Source organism: Lates calcarifer, linkage group LG24 (genome assembly GCF_001640805.2).
Source record: "Lates calcarifer isolate ASB-BC8 linkage group LG24, TLL_Latcal_v3, whole genome shotgun sequence".
Classification (NCBI taxonomy): Eukaryota; Metazoa; Chordata; class Actinopteri; family Centropomidae; genus Lates; species Lates calcarifer.
Window position 1 is genome coordinate 9,473,800 of NC_066856.1, and position 24,987 is coordinate 9,498,786.

The 24,987-nt window shown below is 40.4% G+C and overlaps 2 protein-coding genes across 5 annotated transcripts in view; one reads left to right on the top strand and one right to left on the bottom strand.

The window, feature by feature from the left end:
- The first annotated feature begins 1,164 nt into the window (after nucleotides 1-1,164).
- prlh2 (prolactin releasing hormone 2) lies at nucleotides 1,165-2,789 on the top strand. The gene is given in 3 exon segments (XM_018693106.2): nucleotides 1,165-1,199; nucleotides 1,201-1,345; nucleotides 2,368-2,789. Coding segments are annotated over 3 exon segments (384 nt in total). The 5' UTR covers nucleotides 1,165-1,181; the 3' UTR covers nucleotides 2,589-2,789.
- A 65-nt stretch (nucleotides 2,790-2,854) lies between these two features.
- myripb (myosin VIIA and Rab interacting protein b) overlaps nucleotides 2,855-24,987 on the bottom strand; it is a 128,337-nt gene continuing 106,204 nt past the window's right edge. For 2 of the 4 annotated variants that reach the window (XM_051066591.1, XM_018693117.2), the window contains exons 5-18: nucleotides 20,518-20,604; nucleotides 18,818-18,915; nucleotides 18,426-18,506; nucleotides 17,557-17,718; nucleotides 15,353-15,521; nucleotides 14,280-14,803; nucleotides 13,474-13,623; nucleotides 12,484-13,239; nucleotides 12,145-12,207; nucleotides 8,132-8,323; nucleotides 7,846-8,007; nucleotides 7,399-7,494; nucleotides 7,108-7,168; nucleotides 2,855-5,715 (exon numbers count right to left, since the gene is read on the bottom strand). In XM_051066591.1, the coding sequence (XP_050922548.1) occupies nucleotides 5,672-5,715; nucleotides 7,108-7,168; nucleotides 7,399-7,494; nucleotides 7,846-8,007; nucleotides 8,132-8,323; nucleotides 12,145-12,207; nucleotides 12,484-13,239; nucleotides 13,474-13,623; nucleotides 14,280-14,803; nucleotides 15,353-15,521; nucleotides 17,557-17,718; nucleotides 18,426-18,506; nucleotides 18,818-18,915; nucleotides 20,518-20,604 (2,645 nt within the window). In that variant the 3' untranslated portion in view covers nucleotides 2,855-5,671. The remainder of the gene's footprint in view (nucleotides 5,716-7,107; nucleotides 7,169-7,398; nucleotides 7,495-7,845; nucleotides 8,008-8,131; nucleotides 8,324-12,144; nucleotides 12,208-12,483; nucleotides 13,240-13,473; nucleotides 13,624-14,279; nucleotides 14,804-15,352; nucleotides 15,522-17,556; nucleotides 17,719-18,425; nucleotides 18,507-18,817; nucleotides 18,916-20,517; nucleotides 20,605-24,987) is intronic. The other 2 variants (XM_018693119.2, XM_018693120.2) reach the window with 2 other exon arrangements.

Genomic DNA, 24,987 nt, shown 5'->3' on the forward strand with positions numbered 1-24,987 from the left:
TACATTTACAATTTTGGCATTTGGAGCTGATTATTATTTTAAAAAGTTACAAAAGCTCAGTTTCTGGTGACAAGACAGTCGAGAATACACTGAGGTTTTTGCAATAGCTGATTGGGTCCTGCCTTGTCCCTTTGTAATCAAGCTGATTGATGAAAGACTCATCAAAAAACCACCCACCACAGTCACTGTCTGACAGACCTACTTGAGCTGGGTATCCCCATGTTCACTAATTTAAAGTCGACCGCATGTCATGGACTCTCTGATGGACCGCTCTGCTACGTGACAGACATCAAGAAAAACTCCAAAACCAGACCTCCTTTGTCAAAGGGACGAAGGAGGAGGGTGGGGTGGGGTGGAGGTTTAAAGAGTGGGAGGCGGGCGAGGGGGAGGGGTAGGGGGGGTGATGCATCCTCTAGTCTGGGATCACTGTGTGTGTGACTGACGTTCTAGATTCATCATTCAACGACCTCATGGGGCAGCAGGGATATATAAGCTGGAGCACACCTGCCCAACGATAACGACTTCAGACCTCCGCCAGCTGACCTCAGCCTGTCACCAAAGTTCAGGGTAAGAGGTTTCTGTTTGGAGATTACATTATATATTCATATTTACAGCCTGACAATTTCTTTCTATTACATCCAAAATAATGATGATGCCTTCATTATATTTCAATTATTTTCTGATATCTAGATACTCTAGATTGATTTGTTTTAACTACTGTAACAATTAAAACTGTGTGACTAAATCATTAATGTGAATAATTATATGATATTGATAGACTGATAGAATAGTCAATGATGTTTATATAGAGACTTACAATGGCAAATAAGAGTGTATATTGGTCTTCATAGTGACTTTTTAAAGTCTTTGTAACTTCAGTTTATATTAGAATATTCCTGTATAGGCTTTTGGTGCATAGTAATGGGGTCAAAATGTCTTAATACTACTGTTTTTTCTTAATCTCTCAATCTGGAGGTACACTTTGTTTATGGAGTTTAAACTGACTTTTTAATTGTCTTACCTGATTTCAAAATATTGATGATCTTTAACAGTATCAGTATTTCAGTTTTTTTCCGGCTTTTTAGTCTTTTCTGTTTTAAGTGTCCTCTAACAGTGAGTGATATGTTACTGACCCGGCGTCCCTCTGTCCTCTTTTCAGTGCCTTGAGCGACTTCCACAGCATGCTGCCTGGGAGAGCGGGCTGATGACCGCCACTGCGTCCTGACGAGCCGCTGGCTGCCCGCAGCTCTGGCGCTGCTCCTCCTCCTCTCCTCCAGCTTCAGCAGCGCGCACAGCACCACGGTGGAGCACGACTTTCACATTGTTCACAATGTCGACAACAGAAGTAAGACTTCACGTTGCATTATATGTCATTTTGTGCTTATTTTAAGATGAATTTTCTTAAAGTCGGTCAGGAAAAGTCTGGAGATTGAGCAGGAAGATATGGAGAGGACAAAGCAAAGATAATATTTGATCACTTTTCATACGTGTTGATGGTCTGTTTGTGGTGAGTTTACCGTGAGCTTCTTCTACTGTCTCTTATTTATGGCTTTCCATCAATATTCCTACCATTTACATAGAGAATAATTGTCAGATATTACTATTAAAACTAAATTTGAGATATGTTATCAGTGGGTTATACATCAGGTCTTAATCTCAAGGGATCATTTACTGCATTTTATTAGATTTTAAAAGGAAATGCTCAACTGTAAATAAGTGATGTGGTACACCTTTAACCAGTTATGTAGCTTATTATCTGATCTGATCTGTGTATCTTGTCACAATTCACAACTGATGTATTTACTGTTATTATTAAATTGCCAATATGAGAAAAACTACACATTATAGTTTGAGTATGTGAGTGAGTATACTCACATAATTTGAATAATTTACCTTACATTGCACACATGTTGAAGAGTGAATGTTTTGATACTGTACTGTTTTCTATAATTGTACTGTAATACGCAGAATATATGTTGTGTAAATTACTCCAAACAAATATTACAATAATTATGACAATAATGTTCTAGTGGTCAGTGTTGCTTCAGGATTTCTGTTACTCTCAGTTAAATACACTGATAAGAATCCATATAAAGACCAAAAGGACATAAAAACCTGAAAAGTCAAACATGAGATGCTAAAAGTGGCTTAATGGATTAGAATATCTTGAATATCAGTTACAATATAAGTTTATTGTAAAAATTCTTCCTCTTTTTTTTTTTTTTTTTTTTTTTTACCCAATGATATAAAATAATTTTGAGTATGGACCAAAATTTTTCCAGACTGAATTCTGCCTCCAAACAGCTGTTAAATAATGAACACATGCTTTGATACATGATGATGATGGTGCACTTGCGTGTGGTCTAGGTCCAGAGATAGACCCGTTCTGGTACGTGGGACGCGGGGTGAGACCCATCGGGCGCTTCGGGAAGAGGCACAGCAGCGTGGAGGCGCTGGGCGGCGGCAGCAGCAGCAGTGGAGGGATGCAGCCTGTGGTCCGGACGCTGGAGCTGCTCCTCAACAGTCTCAGAAACAAGGAGAACCTCGAGAAAGTGCTGGATGGGGAAGACAGGGATTGGTTACCATGACAGCGTGTCCTCCTCCCTCCATCCACAGTATCTTGATTTTTTAACTTGATTAAGGTTATTTACTCTTTTGCTCCAACACTTAACTGTATTTCTCTGGTGTCTGTTCCAAGGCCTTGGTTGATAGGATCCTTGCTCTCCAAATGTATCTGTAAATAAACATGTATTCTATATTGATTAATAAATAAGGATGTTATGATTATACATGTTTTGTTGATTCTCTTCCTGTATTTCCAGATGTACAACAAACATTTTCTTTTAACACAGGATGCTTTACATTTGCAAATTTTATTCATCTCATAATACATTTTTTTTTTCTCAGAGTACTGTGGCACATAGAGAATCTGTATTTTTTGCACGTTTATATTTTCCCGAACATGTCATATGGATTGCAACAAACGATTGCACATAAAAGTGAATGGCCCACCTGTGGAGCTGTGCACAGTGAGCCTCCTCATAGTCATTCACACTGGATTTAAACAGGAAAAAAGTAATATTGTTTTTTAGCCACGTGAATCTCATTACTTCTGCGTATCTGGGACACAGTTACAGTAGAAAATTAGACTTCCTGTGTGAATCCAGCCTTATAAGTCATGACAGTTATACACAGTCTCTTGCACACAACACTGAAAGATTTGTCAACTATGATTGGGCAATACACACATTATTCTATATCATATCCATCTTTTCACACATATACATATATTAACAAATTCTGTGATGAGATCATATTTTTTTACATTATAAAAATACAGGACACCGATGATTGGACCCTTGTGGCTGTGCTTCTCATGGGAAATTTTTACATCAATTTTGATAAAACCAGAAACATGCTTTTATACATCGACACCTCTGGAGAACAAGATTGACAGAAGTACAGGATCAATGTGCAAAACCAGAGATGTGAAAGGCTGGGATGAAAAGGTCACTAATAGAAGGGGCAGAGCATTCATACAGAAGATCATCACGCCTTTTTAGTTCCAGCAGGAAATCCAACCCTGCTCTTAAGCTGTAGCCAAAGCAAAAACTTTGACAACTGTGTGAATGACTAACTGATATTCTAACTAATGTTAAGTGGTCAGAGTAAAAGAACCCAAAAACATGTAAGGCAGTATTCTCAAATCTAATGATTAAGAAGTACAAACACAGTATGAACTGTACTAGCCGCTCCTAAAATGCCTGTTGTCACCTGTGTTTTTGTAGCATTTACCATCGTCATTACTGGGACAATATCAAATGGTAAATGCAGACATACACTGAAAGCACTTTTGAGTCATCACACATGATAGGACTGACTAAGGAGGGCTCCTTTGAGGAGAGAATAAAGCCTTTAATTTGCAATAGTACTTATTTCAGTGGTATTGCATAAAAACGTTCAGTACAAAAATAAATTGCTTGTAACAAAATCATGGTTTCATGGCATTTGTTATATAGCCCATCAGACTTCATTATGTAAAAATCTTAACAAGATTTTTTGAATGCTGAAAGTTTGGACATGACCCAGCAAAGGGAAAACATGAAGATACCTTTTTGTTCAAACAAAAGGCCACAGCGTTTTAAAGTAAACAAAGAAAATGACAGAGAGGAGGAAAATGACTCCGGGCTGAAGACTACTGCATTGAGGAAAGGCTTAAAAAAAGAAAGAAAGAAAGAAAAAGAGAACACTTTCAGACCAGACCTGAATGTCAGACCTATGGAGGTTTATACTGAGCTCAATATGGGTTTGACATTCAGACTTATTCAAACCTTATTTTAACTAATTTCATTGTAAAAGCCCACAGCTTCCACATTAAGGCTCCAGTGTACGTGTGTGTCTATTGATCAGGTCTTACCAGTATTGTATTTGGGTGTGTGTGTGTGTGTGTGTGTGTGTGTGTGTGTGTGTGTGCATGTACATTCACTTGACTTGATGAGAGTTTCACGAGAAGACAGATACCACTCTCGTCTGTACATTAAATAAGAAGCTAATGCCAGAAAAAGAAACATCATCAGCATCAAGTTTGACTTAAAATGTGATACGTCAGTGTATTGTTCACAACTTGCTTCTGCTGCCCCCAATTGTTGAAGACTTAAACTGACAAAGTATAACAGTTTTCAAGGTGGTAGTAAACATTTTTTCTCCTTTCTGAACAGAGTCAAGCTAGCTGTTTCTACCCTTTTTTCATCTTTATGCTAAGTTAAACTAAGTAGCAGCTAGCTATACTGCAGTTTCTTTATATTTTACGTACAAACATAAGGGTAATAGGGATCCTCTCGTTTAACTCTCCTGCAAGAAAGTGAATAATCAAATTTCAAAAAATTTTGTTGTCTAGTTGTTGTTTTAATTGGCTGTCCACCAGGAGTGACATATTTCTCAAGTGTGCTTTGTGTTTATTTATTGCCATCTAGTAATTTTAGTGGCAGGAAAGGACAAAAACACTTTGCCCCTGATACTTAATACATTTATTTTTAAAATTGTTAAAATGTCAAAGCTGTTACAATCATCCCCAAAATGAGGATTACCATCCGATATGTTTTTGTGAGTGTGTGTGTGTGTGTGTGTGAAAAACTGACAATCATCCAAAAAAGCTATGAAGGGGCATATAGAATGCTATAATTCCTCATAACATTTCATTTGGTGAGAAAGAAGATGCTGTATAAAACACGGCTCAGCCTCTTTTTGGGACAATGAATCACATAAAGTTTCACATGATTTTTCTACATCTTCATTGTACATTAAATCACAATACTCTCGCAAACAGATAGAAAAAGGAAATGACAGTTTTTTTCTTTGTACAGATATTCTTTTGGAATTGGGTCATGAGGAGTGTTTGCAGATTTTAAGGCAGAGATACCGACTGTCAAGTCATGAGGATGAAGTGGAAAAACGGTAAGAGCCAGTCATGTCTTCTTTGAGGTGTTTGACTGACGTGGTACAGTGCCTGGATTAGGGCTCAGTGTTTGGTGGGCTCACACAGGGAAGGTGTTGGTCCCTGCTTGGCTTGGAGCTGGAGGCGGACGCTGGGTCAAGGCACTGGATGAGAACGGCCCCTGTCCCCTGGGGCTCTGATGTGGCCCTGAGGGACTCGTTGTGCTGCCGACTGTCACTATGGCCGAAACACTTTCACCTGCTGCTCTGGCTCCGACTTTTCTGAAATGCAAAATACCCTAGCATTAATAAACAGCAGCATTTTAAAAAGAAATCTCCTGCAGGCTTGGGTTATCCAGTGAAAGAGAAGCTATCAAGAACATATGATTCAGATGAACATGGCTGACTAATATCTAAAATGTCAGGACAGTCTTCCTGACCATAAATTTAGAACATACTGTATGACAGACTGATGAAAAGGACACTCTAAGCTGGAATCAATGATATGATTACATGTCTTGGTCTCTGATTTTGGCCCATTGTCCAGCTGTCTTTGTAGCCATGAAGCTGCTGAAAAAGCCATCCTGAATCAGACCTATTGTGTGGATGCTGGTGAAGAAAAAAATAAGACAAAAAGAAAATAAAGAAAGCCCCACCAGAAAAAAGGCCATTCACTGAGATGAAAAGGAACAGACTTCTTGTTGGTTGATAAAACAGCCATAGCCTCCTCCTCCTGCGCGTGTTTCCATTTGGCTGCTTTACATCTAATGGAGCTTTTCAGTTACTTAGTCCCTTTCTGGCAGATGTATTCACTTTTACATCCATTCAGCAGCCAATCTCTTCTTTTAGGACAAAAGCGCCAAATGTGTTATGTTAACTAAAGGTGAATAAAAGTGTCCCCTCGTCTCTGCCTCACTCTACATCTCTTGCTGTCTCTACTTCACATGCACACACTCATACACATAGAGAGAGGCTGTTAAGCAGTGTTTGTGGTTGGGAGAGTATGGATTGATGTAGTATACAGTATAAGTCAGCACAGGTTAGTAGACTCACTTTACTTATGCTTAACCTGATGACTGATAAATATTAGTAATAGGTGGGTAGAACATCACATCAGAAAATACTTCCAACATCTTGGATGATGATGCTTGTTCCCTTTTCAACAAATATCAATATAAAGATGAAAAAATGTGAAAATGTGAAGTGATTTTGTTATTTGATAACTTGACCCTAGTTTGTCAAATTCTATATAAGTTACACAGGTCACCTTAAGTATGATTTTAAGCAGAATCCACCTCTTAAACCAGTTGATATGAAAATAATGAAGCTTCTGTGCTGATAACTCCAGTTATTCTACACACCAGAGGGCTTGCTAAACTTTTATTAGATTTTAATTCTAGTTTAAATTCAATACTCAATGCTAGACAGACAGTGCTAAGGAAATTAATGGATATATATACAGTCTCCATTCATGTCACAATTTGCTAAATGTATAAAATAAAATAAATTTGCTCAAAAATGTAGACTTATTTCAATAAATATGTGGATTTTAGCACAGCTTTCTAAAAATGTCTTTTCCCTTGTTCTTTTATTTCTGCTTACATCTATCTTTGTTACCTACATACATACCTTGTCATGGTTTTCTCTGAATTGTGCAAAAAAATAAACTTGTACCTTTCAGTGGAGGTGCTGGAAGCTTCCTCCTTTGATGGCGTGATGAGTCCAGAGTTTGAGGCTGTAATCAGAGAGTTTGTATTACACACATCAAATACATGAAACATTAACAAATCATCCTGATTTAGAGCTGATATATGCTCTTGTTTTCCTTGAATTGTTTAACATATCAGGTCTTCATGATATAAATACTAGACAAATATATTTGTTCTGACAGATATCAAGACTCTTGGCAGATATTGTGTTGTATAAAGACAACTGTATGCATGGCTGTATGTGACAGTGGGATACCTTAGCCTTTGGCTTGTACTTAGAGAAGCGATTACAGACAGTCACGTTCAACCCAGCTGTTTTCAGAGCTGATATCCTCGCCTCAATGTTTGATATCTGAAAAGGAAAAAGAGGCTTAATTTAGCAAACACAATCCAATACAAAATGATTCATCCAACACTTCAAGTCATCTTTATTTAGTAAGATGTACCACAACAAGTTCTTTTAACAGTCAACTATGCCATCAGTTGGCCTTCAGAGGTCCACTCTCTAATTTTGTGATAGAGTTAAAAGGTGTCCTGTTATCCAAGAATTTTACCAATGACATTCACAACTGAGTTTCATAAAAATCCACATTGAGCAGGAAGAACAGGGTGCTCTTATTTTTGGGTACAAAGCCAACTAAAGAACCAAACAGTTGCATATAAAGGAAACAAGTGTATTAGAAAAATAAATCTCCTTCAGTACCTGTAGCTCAGACTGCTGGACTTGAGCAGCTGCAGTGGCCACCTGGTCTTCCAGGAAGGCCAGCTCTGTGTCCGTGGTACCGCTGCTAATACGGCGGGCACACTGCTCCAGGTCCCCCAGCGCCCCCTCAAGGCCGTACACAGCACCAGCAGCCAGGTACACCTGTATGGAGAAGATGACCTCGATGTTTAGTCCCCATTAAGATTGATTCACCACATCCTTTTACAATTAAGTGAAAATCCATAGTGAGGTTAAGGTACTGGACTGTAGCTGCTGACGAGCTTACATTCTCCTCCATCTTGGTCAGCCTCTGGTCTAGCTTGCGGGTCTCTGAGCTGCTGGAGATGGGAGAAGCGCACATGGACTCAGACGGGGTGTAGCTCTCACCTCCCGCCTCACCGATCAGCTCCTCTGTAGCATTCAAAACCTTCAGCACCTCTGTAGTGATGCTGCAGAGAGAGGCTGCAGAGTACTTCTGCTTCATTTAACAAATACACACACACACACACACACACACACACAGTAGCAAATGTCAGTACATCTACATGGTACATCCTGAAAGGCTTGATGTGAATGTGAAGGAAAAAAAATCATAATCATAAGTGAAATAGCCAAACAATATTATGATCAGTATTTAATTGAGAAACCATTTTAAACAAAGGAATTAATGTATAAATTGGAGGCATGTTTATAAAATCTATAAACACCACATTATGGCCAAAACAAGGGCTTAATGTGGTGTAATGACATGAAATAATAATGAAGAAAGGAATGTAACAAAATACAATTATGCAGTCATAATTGTGGGATATTATAAAATCATTAGGGTTTGGTACAAACATTTCAAAATCCCCATTTGACAATGAAGCAGAGCGAATAAACTTAATGTCAGCTTTACCACTTAAAACATTTGTGTTTTTACCAGCATCTCACAACCCCATGGGCTCAAGCTGTACAGTTGTGGAAAAGAACATTGCACAGGTGACACACACATATTACTGTCACACTCTGATGTCTGATCAGTTGTTTTGTGACCACGCACATCTGCTGACACTTGACCTGGAAGAAGAATCGGAAGGTGCAGAACAAAGAGGTAAAAAACGTAGCAATAAGGAAGGAGGAGGAGGAAAGGAAGCAAAGAAGGTTTGAGAAGAGGGAGTGTCTGATCTTTTGTTTCTTGGGCTTTAAATAGTTAAATGATGTTGCAATAGACAGATCTCTTATTAGTTTGCAGCCTCTTTAAAAAAGTGAAATATAATGATCTCTAGGCTAGCAAGCATATGTGCAGCCTGAAGAGTCAGGAATTAAATCAGTTATCAATTTCAATATCTGAAATTGTGTGTCCATTATAAACAACAGATATAATAGTCCTTATATATATGAACATTCTAATAAAATATAATCTGTTTTGACCTTTTGGTTTAAAAAATAGATCAATTTGGTTCATACATTTCCAAGAAAGTTGTTAAATGTCACAGTCTCAGTTAACGTATTTAGGAAAAAACTTGTTTCCAAAGTCAGGCTGTCTGAGACAAATAATAATTCAGTGGTGAACGTGCCTTGCGAAGAAAGTTGCTGTTTTTCTGAATAGATGAAAACACAGGAAGAAAAGGAAAGGGCAGTAAAGAGAGACAGATGTAATTCAATACTGAATTAATCACTGGCTAAAGCTTTGATCAGTGGGATTGGAGGCGTATCGATCCCTCTCAGCCAGAAAGATGGTGTGATAGTCTGAAAGGCCAAGTTTCAGCTGGTGACAGGAGACGCAGGTAGGGATAAGTAAGAGCTGAGGGGCTGCGCTTCAGTAAAGGTGAGATACAGAACTGGGATGATGAGAGGCTGAGGACAAAACCTCTTATCTTTTCTTTAAAGTCACCATTCAGAGATCTTAAAAAGATTTAGAAGCAGAGATGGATGTTTTCAGATATTGACTTGGGTTGATCGATTGAGAAATGGATGTTTGGTGAGAGTCTGACATTAAAGCCACTCCAAAGAACCAGTTGGTCATCATGCAGATCAAACAGCCTGACACACATGCATATATCCATGGACAAGAACATATAAAAGGCTCTTTGTGGTACTTTTGAGTGTCTCTGTAGCTGTTTCATGTTTCTGTCTGGTCATTTTACATCCCTGTGGTTGTGTTTTGTCTCTTTGAGGTAATTTCTACCTTACTCGAAACAGTAAATTGTGTTGTCACTGACGGGTGCGGAGCATTTGTAATATGTGTAATAAAATCTATGGCGTTCCACAGCAATCATTTTTGCATCTATAATATAAAATGCAATACCTTTTAGTAAAATGTTCAACTATACAGATGTTAGCATTTATCATTTTAACTGTGTAAAAATAAGAGAACAACCTCTTAGAGCTATTACAGTGGCTGTAGAATCTCAGTGTTGTAATATTAATTAGCATCAGGTATATTTTTCTACAATGTTAAGGATTTAAAAAACACATATATATGTGTGTGTGTGTGTATTTACCCATATGATGGACATTGGATGGACATGGATTAAAAATGTTGTAATGCTGTAAATAAATATACCAGTGGTGACAGTCCGTCAGAGTTTTTTGTGCCATTTAATAAAGCTAAACTCTAGACAGTTCTTAAAAATGGTGAGAACACTAAACAGCCACAGACTGACAGTCACGTTTTCCTGTATTCACATGAAACTGAGTCGTTCTTGCAAGTTTCAAAGGGAACTGTGAAAACCTGCAGAAATAGATCACACTACACATGTGTCATAGACATTGTAAGAGACAAGCATTACTCATAGGAGTTCATATAATGAGTCTGGCTAATGACCAACATCGACCCACACACCTCAAATGTAACACTTGTACAGGAGGTGAGCTCATAAGTACATGTCCAAGTGTGTGTGTGTATTTCATGTGTTTTACTTGACTTGACGTTGTGTGGGTTTAGACTTTCCCATACGTTCATGAATGAAGTAGATTTACTATGTGAAAATATCAGTACTGTAATTCTGCCTTCCACTACACTTCATACCATGCTTTTGTCATTAGGATACAATGTGGGATACTTTACAGAGCAAATAATGCTGTGTGTGTGTGTGTGTGTGCCAGCAGACATTAATTAAACTGCAACTTTGGTATGCCACTGCCAATTAAAATCCATGTGGAAAAGCAGAGGCTTATTTAATTCCTTTGAGCATTGTGTTGCTGGACAATAGTGTACATTCACAGCACACTCAAGCAAAATCAAGAGGATTTAGTACGCATACTAATATATTTTTCTATAGTTTGAGTGGGTTGTAATTAGTTTTATATGTTTGTATTTAGTTACTTTTCTATTCTGAAATCTGCTTAGAATCAATATAGTGATATGACAGCCCACTATAGGGCTTTGGGAGTGTCTGCATTTTTCTTATTGAGGGACTTCTGTATATTTAAAAGGATGTCATTTTCATTTGTTCAGAATATAGGTGTCTCTACTTTTTTTATTGCTTTGATTGGAACTTTTAATTTACTTAATTCCATCTGGATGCTCAATGCAATGCATTTCAGGAGATATTTGTAACTTATTTAACCAATTTTAACTCAACCTGCCTGTATCTGTTTCGATTTGAATCAGAATGCAACTGCCAGGTAAGATGTTGTGTTTGGTTAAAGATGATAGATAGGTAGATAGATGATGAAATCAAAAGCAATAGAAAAGAGGCTGTTTTTCCAGTCAAAAAGAGTAAAACTTATTTCTTACAAAAACCACAACTGGGCCTGTGCCATTGCTGCCTTCTGACCTTTTGATGTGTTTATCAATGAAAAAATTGATTTTGCTGCTCCTCTGTGATAGTTGCCTCTATGTATGATTCATGATTCGTGTGACTTCAGAAAATAGACTTGGCCGCTTTATTTTAAGGGACTGACAGCAAAAACGTTACCACAAGTATTTTAGATAGCGGCTACAATTTCTTCTAGTACATGCTGTAACTTTCTTGACATGATGTCACACTGTATACACTATCTGCAGAAGGAAATACAGAAATATAACATCAGCACAAGTGACTCTCAACCCAGTCAAACCATATCAAACACACCAACACAACCCATTATGATGGATATGTTATAATGCATTAAGTGAGAATGGATGCATTGTCACGAGTATAAAATGTTTATTCTGTGCATGCATATGTGGGTAAATGTGTGTGTGAATGTGTATGCAGTGTATGTGTGAACTGAAGTGGGGTGAGGGTTTAATTAAGGTTGTATGTCCTCAAACATGACATCCAGCACACAGTATCACAGGATGCCTTCGCTTTCTAGCCGATATCTCACCTGCTGTAAGAGAGAGGAAAGCAACTGAAGCCTCTGCTGTTGCTCCAAGTCATTCTGTCCCTCCTGACACACACATATCCACACAGAAACACACAGACCGGCAAAAAAGAAGAGAAGCACAAAGAGGGAAAAACACAGGATGAGGGCAGCAGTGATTGTCACACAAAATACGTAGGTTAGAGAGGAGGGTGAGAAGATGAAGAGGGTAAAATAAGAAAGAAAGAAAACAAATTTATCAGAAGGCAGACAGACAGTACAGCTCTAGCAGGGCAGCAACAAAAGCAGACAGTAAGCAGGGGATATGAATGAAATCTGTGGTACTCTTTTTACTCTCTTTACCTGGTTGTCTGACAGCACCCCCTCATGGGAAGAAGGTGTAATAGCAGGTGAACTTGCGCTTGAGCCACTCCTCCTCCCTCCTCCTCCCCTCTGTCCGGCTTCCTTCTCCACATCTCTTTGATGTTGTCTCTTACTTTGTCTGCTTGGTTCTCTTTTGTCTTCTCTCATTTGTTCCTGGTCATCTCCTTTCTCTTCCAAACTTCCCACTCCTTTCTCTAACCTCCTCTCCCTATCTCTCACTGAAGGACTCTTTACTAGTCTTTCGCTTCTTTTCGTCTCTTGTCCATTCACTGGTTCCACTGTTTCACTTTCTTTCTCTCTTAATCTGTCACTTGCCTTCTGCCTCTCTCTCTCTGTGTCTCTCAGTCTCGTCTTTTCTCTCTGTCTGTCACTTTCTCTATCCGTCTGTTTGTCCATGGGCCACTTTGTGCACTCCTCTTCAGATGAGCTGCTGTCTTTGCTGTTGGCGCGGTTGACCAGCTGGCTGAGTCTGGATCTCAGTTCCTCTTCCAGAGGGTCTCCAGGCCCAGAGCTGCTGGCTGAGCGCTGGGAGCCAGGGGCAAGAGAGAGGGGCTGGGGGGGGCTTGGGGCAGCTGAATTCGGGGCCACCGTGTCCAAGTCTTCTGGCTCTGGTGTCATGGCATCTAATCCGAAGGCGTCTGGTGCAGCTGTGGCCACTGGCACAGTGTCTGCTACTGGCTGTTCCTCACTTAAACCCCTCTTCAGCAGGGCGTTGAGCAGAAAACCACTGTCCTCCTTGAATTGAGAAGCAAAGAAAAGCAAAATAATCACAGAATATTGCTGTAAATATACATATGAAGGTAAAAAATGTTAAAGCATGAACTGCAGTATCAAATAAAGACATAAATTTTGCTGCCTCCCAATGGTAAAACAAGATTTCAAAACCACCCGTTAAGGATTTTTTCACAGGTATAGTGGGAGTCTCAAGTCAAATACTATTAATAATCAACTATACTTGTGATAATTTACTTGTACTAAGGGGTAGATGGACTGTGCGTGGCTCTGGCCTCCAGGCCTGCTTTGCTCTGTTGAGGACTCTCTCTTGCTTTTCCTGCGCCGCCGTGACCTTCTCACAGGGTCGCTCTGCCTCTCCTCGGCCTCACTGCTGTCTCCCATCACCTAGGAACAGTGGTGGAGAGTAACTGAGTACAGTTTCTCAGGTGATGTACTGAAGTACAGTTATGAGGTCATTGTACTTTACTTGGGTATTTCCAGAGAGAGAGAGAGAGAACTGGTTTATAGAGAACTGCTGAGAACTCATCTGAAAAGTGATAGGAATTATTATATACATATATAATCATCTATTATTCACAAAAAGAAAAATAGAAAAGCAAAGTGTAGCAGAACTTTGTCTTTTCTTCTTTCCTGCCTGTTTACTCACCTCATGATTGCTCTGATTTATCTTGTGACCCCTCAAAAGGGTCCCACTGGACAAAACTGCCTGTGTATGAAGTGGGTAAAACTAGCTCTGCATCGACCAGCTATAAAAGCTGCTTACACAATGATACATCAGTATTAAGTATCTAATAATGATATACATAATAATGTACTGTATCACTAACAGATGCCATTTTTCTGCAGTATGTAGCTTTACTTTGATTAAGTTCATTTTGCTAATAATACTGATTCTCTTTTACTTGAATAACATTGCTGTAATCACATTTTTCTTGAGCAAACCATGTGAATATCTCATCTACCACTTCTGTGTAAATTAATGTCATCTAGTAATATAAAAGACAATGTTTACTTTAAGTTTTAAAGTAAAGACAAATCACCTTAGGGTTAAAGTTCACATCTAGTGCCTCTGAATGGAGAGGATACGGAGAGAAGTTCTGGTGGAGGTGTTGGTGGTACAGGGGCTGGTGATGAGGGTGCAGATGTGTATCCGGTGGTCCTTTCTTCCTCAACAGATTATGAGGTGGTTTGCGAGGACATGCAGACAGCACTGACGAAGCCTCTGAGTCCGAGTTGAGTGTCTCAGTGTTGGTGTACTGGCCGGAGGATGGTGAGGTAATGGGAAGGTGCTGGGTGTACGTCCACTCTGGGTCGTGCTGCGAGTCCGTGTAGTAGGTCTCGTCGGACAGCTTGCGCCGGAACTGTCTCAGTGCCGCTCCCCAGCCGCCTTCGTCCTCCTCAGAGTCGGACCCCATCTCGTCGTAAGCCGAGACAACACCTGACTCCTTTTCCAAAACGCTGAACACCAGGCTCTTCCTCTTAGTTAGCAGGCTGGGCCGAGACAGCTGAGAACTGTGCAAGGCGATCCAGTTACCGTCTGGGCTTTGGAGCACTGAAGATGCACCTGGAAGATCATGACCAGAAAGCAGAAAGTTTAGAAAAACAAACTCTTTCAACAACATATTTCCACCTGTACTTCTTAGAGGATCCTTAGGGGATGCAAGAGTTTGACCCATTAGAGTAACAAGCTGAATGAAAAATGTATTGCAAGGTAAAACTAGGGCTAATGAGACTTCAATACATTGCAGAGAAACAGTAAATATGACCTGACCATAAAAGGATATATGAATCAAAATGTTGCATTAACCTTAAGTCCAATTGCAGAGTACATATTATATACTAACATGAAAGAAAGGAAACCATGATGGTGCCAGGAAAAAGAAATATAACTCTTACATAACAGATACATTGTAGTGGGTAGTGGGTAGAGAATACTGGTGTCCTCCCATACATTAGTCTGCTTTATTAGTAAGACATTTGGAGGAAATACTTTAATCCATCCAAACATGTATCCTACGCTTAATGCTTAGAAGAAGAAGCTGACATAAGTTGGCAACAACTTTGGGCAGCATCACAAATCAAATGAAAACTGCTTAGCCTTTGTGATATTTACTGGAGTTGTCCAGGCGATCAACGCTCTTCCAGCTGGGCAGAGACGTGGCCTTGGCCTCCCTCTTCAATGAAGCGTACTCCTGTAGGCCTCCGCCCGCTCTGGCGCCCTCCTCCTCCGGACCCTTCTCAGGAGAGTCGTCACTGGTGAGGGAGAACGCTGATCGCGACCGCTGCATGCACACACGCACACACACACACCCACATGCACATGCAGACAGCAACACATAAAGTAGACACTTAAGTGAAGACAATGTTTGACAGCTCAGGAAATTTAAAGCTCCACATCACATCATCATAATCATCATTTGGGCCATTTTTCACTTAAGTCTGATAAGGCCCTTAAGACAGACTTCCAGTCAAAGAAGCGCCAGACAGATAAATGCTGCAGTGGCACAGCAGCTGAGAACAGATATAGTAAAAGATAGATATTCACAGTAATTACATCTGGCTGGTCTACTTCCTGTCTAGGGAAAAATCTATACAACTGTGGCTGTGAGTCATAATTCTCATCAGCAGGTGGCGCTAGAAAACAACTAAATAACTAACCAGGCAGGGGAAGCTCTACTAATCTCTCTTCATATATGAGTGAGTGATTAAAGATGATGAAGATTATGATTAAAGAAAGATGAGGTTTTTTTTCCAAACTTAAATCATTTCTCCAGTCCTCCTGTTGACAAAGGGCACAACTCAAAGAACATCCTAGAACCTGGTATGTTATTGGTGTGATTGTTTATTTAGAGGCTGCTCCACTGACGATGTGAGGGGCTGTATGGGGGTATAACATCATGAAGGTGCATAATCGATGGTTAAAAATCAGTGTATATGAAGAAGATCTTGGTTTAACATTTAAATAAAAGGACTCGTGTGTACATGCATGTTCAGGTAGTGGGACACAGAAGAATTAAAGTAAAAACAGCAATTAATACAATGGGTAGGCTGCACTATTACAATTACTACAAGGATCAATGTTAAGGCAGCACAGAATTGAGTGTGCATTTGCATGCTTTGTGTCTCATTGAGCGTATGCAGAGAGCAGATAAACAGAGCCCGTCCCATGGCGGGCTGAGCAGTTGAGGAGGATCCCTCCGTATTTCACAAGACTTTGATCTTCGCTGAGTGAAACAGCAGGAAACAGAACGGAGAAGCCCGGGGAGCGCAGCTTTGATGCTTCCCTCACACGGGACGATGACAAATCTCCACGAAGTCCCTGCTGACTAGTAGTGTGAGCCACTGTAAGGTGTGTGTGTGTGTGTGTATGTGTATGTGTACTCCTGATTCGTGTGCATCTGCCCCTGTGTGTACTACGTATCTCTGTGCATTTGTGCAACCTGTGTGCTGTTGCTATATTGTGTGTACGCCCATAAGAACTGGGACATTTCATGAAACAATGCTGGGTAAATAACTTCTTTGGTTTTTAAGGTATCAATCAGAATGGATTCATGCTTGGTTCAAATGACATTTGAAATACTTTCAGGCTTTGCTTTTGCCTACTTAAAGAGAAAATCCAGTTCAAAAAGCCACAATTAGCCACAGCTGATGGGTGTACCTTATTGCCTCACAGTGTATTTTTCCCCTTATCATGACAGATGAGAGTCAGAGACACCATATCTCTGCCAAGTCCCAACAAAATTCTAAATTACTTTAAGTTTTTACATGTTTAATCTGTATGTGGCAACAGCATCAAAATAAAAGAATCCAGAAGTATTACAGCATTGCAGGATTAATAGCAAGTGAGACCAACTCATGACCACAGGTTTTCACTACAGCAACTACAAGATCCACAAAGGATACCACGCAAATAAAGAGCCCCAAATACAATACTAAATGGGACCACATCGACGACACATATGTGGCCTGTGCTACTGCAAAGTTAAAGGCATTTTCTGCCAACCACAACATTCCTGTCTTTTTCAAACCTGGCAATCGCACTGAGACAACGGCTGGTCCACCCAGGGGAACACATACCAAAACACAGACAGGGACATATACTATATGTGCTGTGAAATGAAGTGAGGAAGGTACAGCTTGTACATTGGAAAAAAATAAACCACCCTTCTTTGAACACAATCAAAGAGCAAATCCTTCTGGTCAGGAATCAGCAGTTTACACCCACTAACAGCGGTTTTGTTTTGACTTCACATGGTATGGTTGGCATTTGTTGTGTCATCTGTTTTTTTTAGCTTTTTAGCCAAAGTGTAGACTGACCCAGAGGGAGCTGGAGGACTTGAGGGGGTCCTGTGGTCCTTGTGAAGAAGAGTGAGGTTGAGATGGAGAGGGCAGTTCACTGGACTGGATCAGAGGCTGAGGTTGAGGCCAGACAAAGTCATACTCTGTCTGCATCTCTGAACGCTTCCTCCTCTGAATGATCTGAAGAGAAAAGACAGGAGAGAGGAGAAGAAGGTTGAATAAGACAAAATGAGAGCGCTGTGAGGTATGTAAGCATTTACCAAGATTTATTTAAATAATGAATTATAATTATAAATGCAAATTGGAAAATGAAAATACAATTCCAGAATAGTATTTTACATTTATCCATGAATAATTTCTTATAATGAAACTCTAAAACCATTAATCCAGTTTTCATTTGAATTTTCATGTTATGCGCCAACAACCTTAAAGAAGAGATAAAAATAAATTTTCTATTTCACTTTCAAAGACTTGATGGCCAACAAATGTTAATTAAAACTTAAAAGCAATCAAACAACTTCAAACTTTGTCTCCACTTACTATGTATATGCAAATTAGAGGACATGATTAAAATGTTTGAATTTTAATGTACTAGTATGCAGATTCTGACAAACTAAAATATCATTTTCAAAACTTTCTTGCATTTTTCTCAAATAATACTGTAATCTCAGTTTCAAAAGGAGAAAAGAACTTTAATTTTCTGTCTTCCTGAGGCATCTTTCTACTAAAAGGTAACATCACTGTAAATACTTTCGTTAAAGATTACAATGGTCTACTGATCTGTCAGTGAGACAGTCAAAATGAAGACAGAGATGGGACCTAGCTTCATTTTCCAGTGTGCATTTATGTTTGAATGAGGTTAACTGCACTCTTTGTGTTCAACCTACTTTTTGTACAATGGTTGTGGCAAGTTCCTCTATGAGCTCCTCTTTGTGGTCCCGCAGATACCGAGCTTCATTCTGCTTTTCCTACACACACACACACACACACACACACACACACACACACACACACACACACACACACACACACATATATATATGCACATAAATATATTCTGTTCAAAGCGGATGTGAATTACCAAGAGAGGGTCTGTGCAAATGTCTTAGCCAAGAACCATGACTGCATCCCACTGATACTGGCACCAAGAGAGCAGGCAAGAGGAGAAGTAAGAGGGTATGACAGAAAGTGGGGAGAGGAAAGGAGGAGAATAGAAAGCAGAGAGAATAGAAAGCAGAAAAAAGAGTGAGAGGAAGAAGGGGAACAGAGGGGCTCTCACCAAGCTGTCGCTGAACTCCTCTGCCTTAGCGATGGCCTCCTCTATAGCCTCCTCAGCAACACGCAGGGCGACTGTGAGCGTCTCTGCCATACTGTGTCCTGATACCACACACATAAAGATATGTGAGACATGTAATCCCCTAACATACATGCCTACCTCTACTTTTTACTCACACTAGAAGAAAATTTCATTCCTGCACACTGTCAGCACTGAGTTTATTGGTCCCCTTGGCAAAGCTCTGTGGATGGCAACCTCTCAGCAAATATTGGATGAATTACCATTAAATTTTGTACAGACATTCATAGTTCCCTGAGGATGAATCCTATTGACTTTACTGGTCCCTAATGGTCTCTGACTTTCCCTCTAGCGCCACCATGAATTTGACATTTACAGTTTTGAATAAAATGGCTCATTGATTGCCATGTATAGATTGCCATGACATTTGATACAGATATTCATGTTTCCCTCAGGATAAATTGAAAGTAATTAGAATTTGGCCTTCTAATTTGGCCTGCTCATCAACATTCAGCAATTGCAGCAGCAGTGGACAGAGGAAATGAGGTGATTTTTGATACTAAGAATGTCCAAGTCTAAAACTACACTCAGCAAAAACTTCAGAAATATTATGAGCTTTACAGAGAGCTGGGTTTACCTTGACTGGCTCAAGTGACTCATTACAGCCTCAATGTGTGTTTTGTGCTAGCCAATGACAGCATGTAACCTGCTACAAAAACCAGAGACCAGAGGTGTTTCAAGGAGAATGGTGGAGGAGGGAGCCGAACTGCAACCTTACCTTTTGAAATAGATACAGATGGCAACAGTACAGTGAGTATGATGCCTGACAAAAGTCTATGACTGGATCATTACATTTTCATTAAAACTGGTACTGAAACTGTGCTGGAATACAAACTTTCTTCTGCATGATTCATTTCTTCTATGCAGCTGTGCATTATGATGCTTAATTTGACCTGCACTAAAAATGTGGATTTTGTCCCAGCTTTAAAATATTAGCTGAAAGAAAAAGGTCTTTGTTGGTATGGTCCATTTAAACACAACAATCTGATGAAAACACAGAGAGTGTTTGTTTGTTTGTGGGCTTCTCAAGAGCTGCCATTATCTAAATGGCAGATCTTGATCACTGCATAAACAACTCATAATTACTGGCAAATAAATTGTGTTAGCTTTATCATTATAGATTGGGGCTATTTAGTTGCTTGAATATTTATTTGCATATGAATGTGTGTGTGTGTACATAATATAAACAAGTATGTGTGTCTAAAAGTGTTGTCTATGGTGTATAGGAGGCTATAATTTTATGTGTGCTCATTTGTGCAAGAAGGCATGTCAGTTTTATGTGTTGAGAGGATTTATGTTTGTGTGTATATGTGTGATTTTTAATGTGTGTGCAGTTTGAAAAGAGGACTGTCTCTCTGTGTTTGTAGTTAATGTTGTTGTTGTGAACACCCCCCCCCCCCCCCCCTCGGTCTCTATTTGTTAAGGCAACATTTAATGGGCAATAAACATAAAAGTTCAACCTTTTAAGAAAATGGAAAAAGGGACAAATGGTGAAAAAAAATCAATGTGGCAAACCCAACGGGCAGGACAGAACTATAAAGTAGACAAGATAATGTCGATTATAATTGTAGCAGAAATAACCCGTCTGCCTTAAAGTGCTGCCGGTTCATCACCGCATCTTTCACCTTCACTCTGTCTGTAGAAGGCGGAGTCGCTGCCACAGATGCTGCCATCATTGTCATAGCCGGTGCTTCCCTCGTGAACACTGCTTTCTGAAAGAGAAAGACAAATGAAGCCGTCAGATAACAGCCTTCAAACTGATGCCTATCACAGAAATGCAAATATTCTGCTCATATCATACCATGTAATAATGTAGCTACATATTTTTCTTTGCACTGTTGCCACATTAAAAGTAGGTTACACTGCACACAATGCCACTAAGCCCCTTTTTTGTGCTCTTGTCAACTGTATTCCCAACTCCATTTTGTCATCTTGTGAATTGTTTTGTTTTGTTTCTTCTACTTTCTCCATTGTGCATAAAAGGAAACAAAACAAACAAAAAAAGTGACAGTTGAAAGAAAATGACAATTCATCTGATAATTCCCTTTGCCTTTCAAACAAATCACATCCTAGCGTCACCATGTTGTGTATTTTTTCTATGTTTTCTTTACAGCTCATTCAGGCCAAGTCTCTTCTGAGTTAGTGCTATATTTGTGCAAGTATCTTTTTCAAACAAATCCCGAAATCTAAATGGGGCAACTTTAAGAGCAGGGGGTGGAGAGAGCAGACAGTAAAAGCTCAGACAAGGTGTAGTGGTTACAACATCCCCGCCTTCAAAACCACATATTCCCTTAGTGGCCCATTAACTCCTGTTAGATATCTCCCCTGCGGTTCCACATTTATTGTGGCCTTCTCATCAGTCCAGCTGTAAAAATGAAGAGAGTGTACTTGGATACGCAACTTATTAAGACGACAAACTGTCAGACAGCACAGGAGAGGGATTTGCCAGATCACCGAGGTAGAATGTAATGCTACTGGAAAAGTCCTCAGACTGACCACGCTCCAGGTACACTTCCATCTTATCCCCTGGTCACAGCCCCATGCTCATTCCCAAACACGGATCCAGACAAAACACGAGAGCACTTTGGATTATGTTCCACCTCTGGTCCTCACTTTAGCTCATTTCTATCCAGTAACCAAAGCCAAAGCAAAACCAAACCCAAACCTAGGGACTCGTTCCAGTGCTTCAGCCCCTGCTGCTGACAAAACATAAGCACGGCCAAACTCTATGACTTCCCATCCTTGGCCAGTCTCCTCGCCTCCGACATTAATCCACTCAACAGCGTCCTGCTGCTGCTCCTGCCGGGCAGGCCTGCAGCTTCGAAACCGTCTCTGTGCATTCAACCAGAGACAGTTTCAAAGCTCCCGGTGGTTTGGTGGAATCTGGCTTCAAGCAGCCATAGCCACTGACTGATCTCTGCCATAGCTAACTGCAACACAGCCAAGAAAACAGCCCGCCATTACACTGCCATCACTCTTCCACACCACAGTGTTTCTGTTGGATGCAGGCTCGGTATCTCCCTCAAGTACATACATACAAATGCTTGATGGGCTTGATGAGTCCAACCCATGAAAGTATATAGCCAAGCAAACAAATAACAAATACATTGAAATGGCTTTCTTTTTTTCCCTTGACAGCAGCAGGAACACCGCTGTCAGATATGTTATACTATTGCAGCTTTACTGCAAAATGAAATACTGTTTGTCAAAGCTCTGTGACGTTTTAGTGCAGAGCCTGTAAGCCAGCAATCACAAACTTTTACATTACTTCACTTTGACATGCAGTGACTGATGTAACTCAACCAGAAAAGACAATGTTTGATGCTTTTCTACACATCTAACTACAGGCAACAGCTGCCTTAACAGTAGCAGCACCACATGCAGCCTGAAGGTGTGTGAGGAGTGTGTATTGGATTCAGCATTGCCCCCGTGTATCTCCATTTACAGGGAGCGGTCCTCCCAGTCGCAGCACGGTATAACAAGTCCCCAAACCATTACACACTCCGCCCGTCCTTCACTCCCAGAGTTGTCTCACTCTGACTGAGGCGACGTTCAACAGAGCTGTACTGTTCTCGCTTGGTTAGAGCTGAATTATAGTTTCTGGCAGTGTGGAAGGGGGGACAATAGGTGGGGAAATTACCTGCAGCGGCTCAGGACATTGGAGACACAAAAGGACTGCTGTCAGAGAAAGTGAGCCGCCTCGCAAGAAGCATGCACAGGCAGATATGGGAGCACACACAACTACAGGGAAAGACACACAGGGAAGCTGATACACAAATACACAGGCTGAGAAACCTCTGAGGACTGGGTATCATTATAATTCATCCCACACCAACACCACGTCAGCACTGTTTACATACCAATGTCAACCTCTGTGACAACAGTCTATCAATATAACATGGCCATCTGAGATACCCAAAAAGAATCAGCCATTACTGTCACCTGTCAGTCATGTGGACACAGCATGCAGCAATCCATCCTTTATATGTATACTTATCCTGGACAAGCAGGTAAATTTATCTGTGTGTGCCAGTGTTGGAATATCATTCATTAGTTCCTTCATTAGAGTTCGTCCCATGCGGTGGTTATTCCTATAAGAATATTGATAATAGCAGCTTTAAGTAGAGGAACTCAATACTTCTGTCACAGGTCAGAAGCAATATTTGTGTGTGCGTCTCATACCATTATATTCCTCTTTATGTCCAACATCTGTATTTTCTCGCCATAACCACCGTATCACCTTTGTTCCTCACCGCTTGCCATTGCTGCCACTCAGGGGAGTGGAGGAGGATATGGCTCGATATCGCCATGGTAACCACAGAGACGGCATTGGTGGCCTGCATCTACGAAGGTGTCTGAGCGAGTGTATATATGTGTCGTTTTGCGGATGTGAGTGAGAGTGTGTGCGTGTGAAAGAGAACAGGGGAACTACATTATCTGTCTGTTAAAAGAAAATGGACAAGATGTCTTTTCCTTGTTATTATTACAATCAAACTGCTTTGCTTTCCAATAGTTTTGACAGTGACCGATGTTTAATTAAAGAATTTTAAGTGCACTTTGCTACTGTTTGCCAAGTCAGTACCTACTTATAAAACACTGGTATCAATCAAAATTCTACTGAATGCTTGCAGAACTTTTATTTTGAAATGTTTTTACTGTATTCATTTGGAGCATTCAAAGGAAACCCATGCAGGCACAGGAAGGAACATGAAGAGGCCACACAGAAAGAGCTCAGCTGGTCTGCTGATGTCTGTCTGTAACGCTGCAGTGCTAACCACTGTGCCACCATGCCACCCTGCAGCGTACAGCTGTTAATATTGGAAGATGCTGAGGCACTGAGATGTAGAAGTTTTAGTTGGTTGTGGACTCCTTCTACCTCCTCTCCTTGTTCTTGTTCCTCAAACTTGGGATGTGCCAGATTCTTTTCCAGACTGAGTGCCTCTTTTTTTGTCTGGTGGTTTCTCCTCAGAGACTTCAGGCTCTGACACCAGCTCAAGGGCCTGTAAAAATGTGAGGGACTCCTCCTGCTGCTCCTTCAGCTCTTTCTTCAGCTTGGCAGTTTCTTTCTGGAAGGCCTGGCAGACCTCCTCTACAGCCTTGAGCTTGGTGACAAGATCCTCCAGTTTTGCTGCTCATACTCTGGATCAGCTTCTGATCCTTTCTCCCCCTTTCAGCATTTCTCTGCCTTGTGTTGCCACTGACGGGTGTCTTTTTGTTGCTGCAACTGCTCACTCAGCTCCACTCTCCAGATCTGCTCCATCTGGAGCTTGTGGTAAGATACCTGTTTTGACAGAGACTTGTTCTCTTTGGGCTCTGTCTACAGGCTGGTAGAACTGATTGACCTTTTCCTCCTGACAGACAACATGTTTCTCTGCATCCCGGAAGTGAGCCTTCAACACCTCGAGCTGGGTGTCTAGCGGCCACCTCACCGTCGATTGGCTGCTTGGCCCACTTGTTGGGGCCAAGGCTGATAGTCTAAAGGTCATTGTTGTTGCAGTTGCAGAGGCAGCATCAGCGGTCTTTTGCAGTCTGTGTTCAAAGATTTCTATGTCTAAAACTGGTGTGTCACCTGTTGAAAGGTCTGAAACTACACATATTATTAATTAAACTAAAATTATAATTAAAAACTATAATTAAACTAAAATTAAACTAAAGAAATCTAAACTAAAACTTTGAACATGATGGACTAAATATTATATCTACTAAACATTAGCATGTTGACATTGGCATTGTGAGCATGTTAGCATAGTGACTGGCATTTAACTCACAACAAAGCTCTGCCCAAGTAAAGCCTTAGCCAGCTGCTAGCATGGCTGCAGACTCTTAGTATTTTCAATTAAGAGAGGTATACTATTTATAATGATGCTTAGACCTCTTAATGCAAAATAAATCAGAAAGTCCTCTGTTATTTTGTCCAGAAAAATTTGAAACTTTGCAAAATGCATGTTCAATGTGGGCATTGAGTGAAATAAACAGAACGTCATAAACAAAAGACAGAGAAAGAGAGAGTGTATAAATAAATGAGCCAGTAAAGCTCCACTTAGAGCTAACGTTCCTGAAGTGCCAGCAGCAGCAGCAGGAGGAGGAAGGAGAGT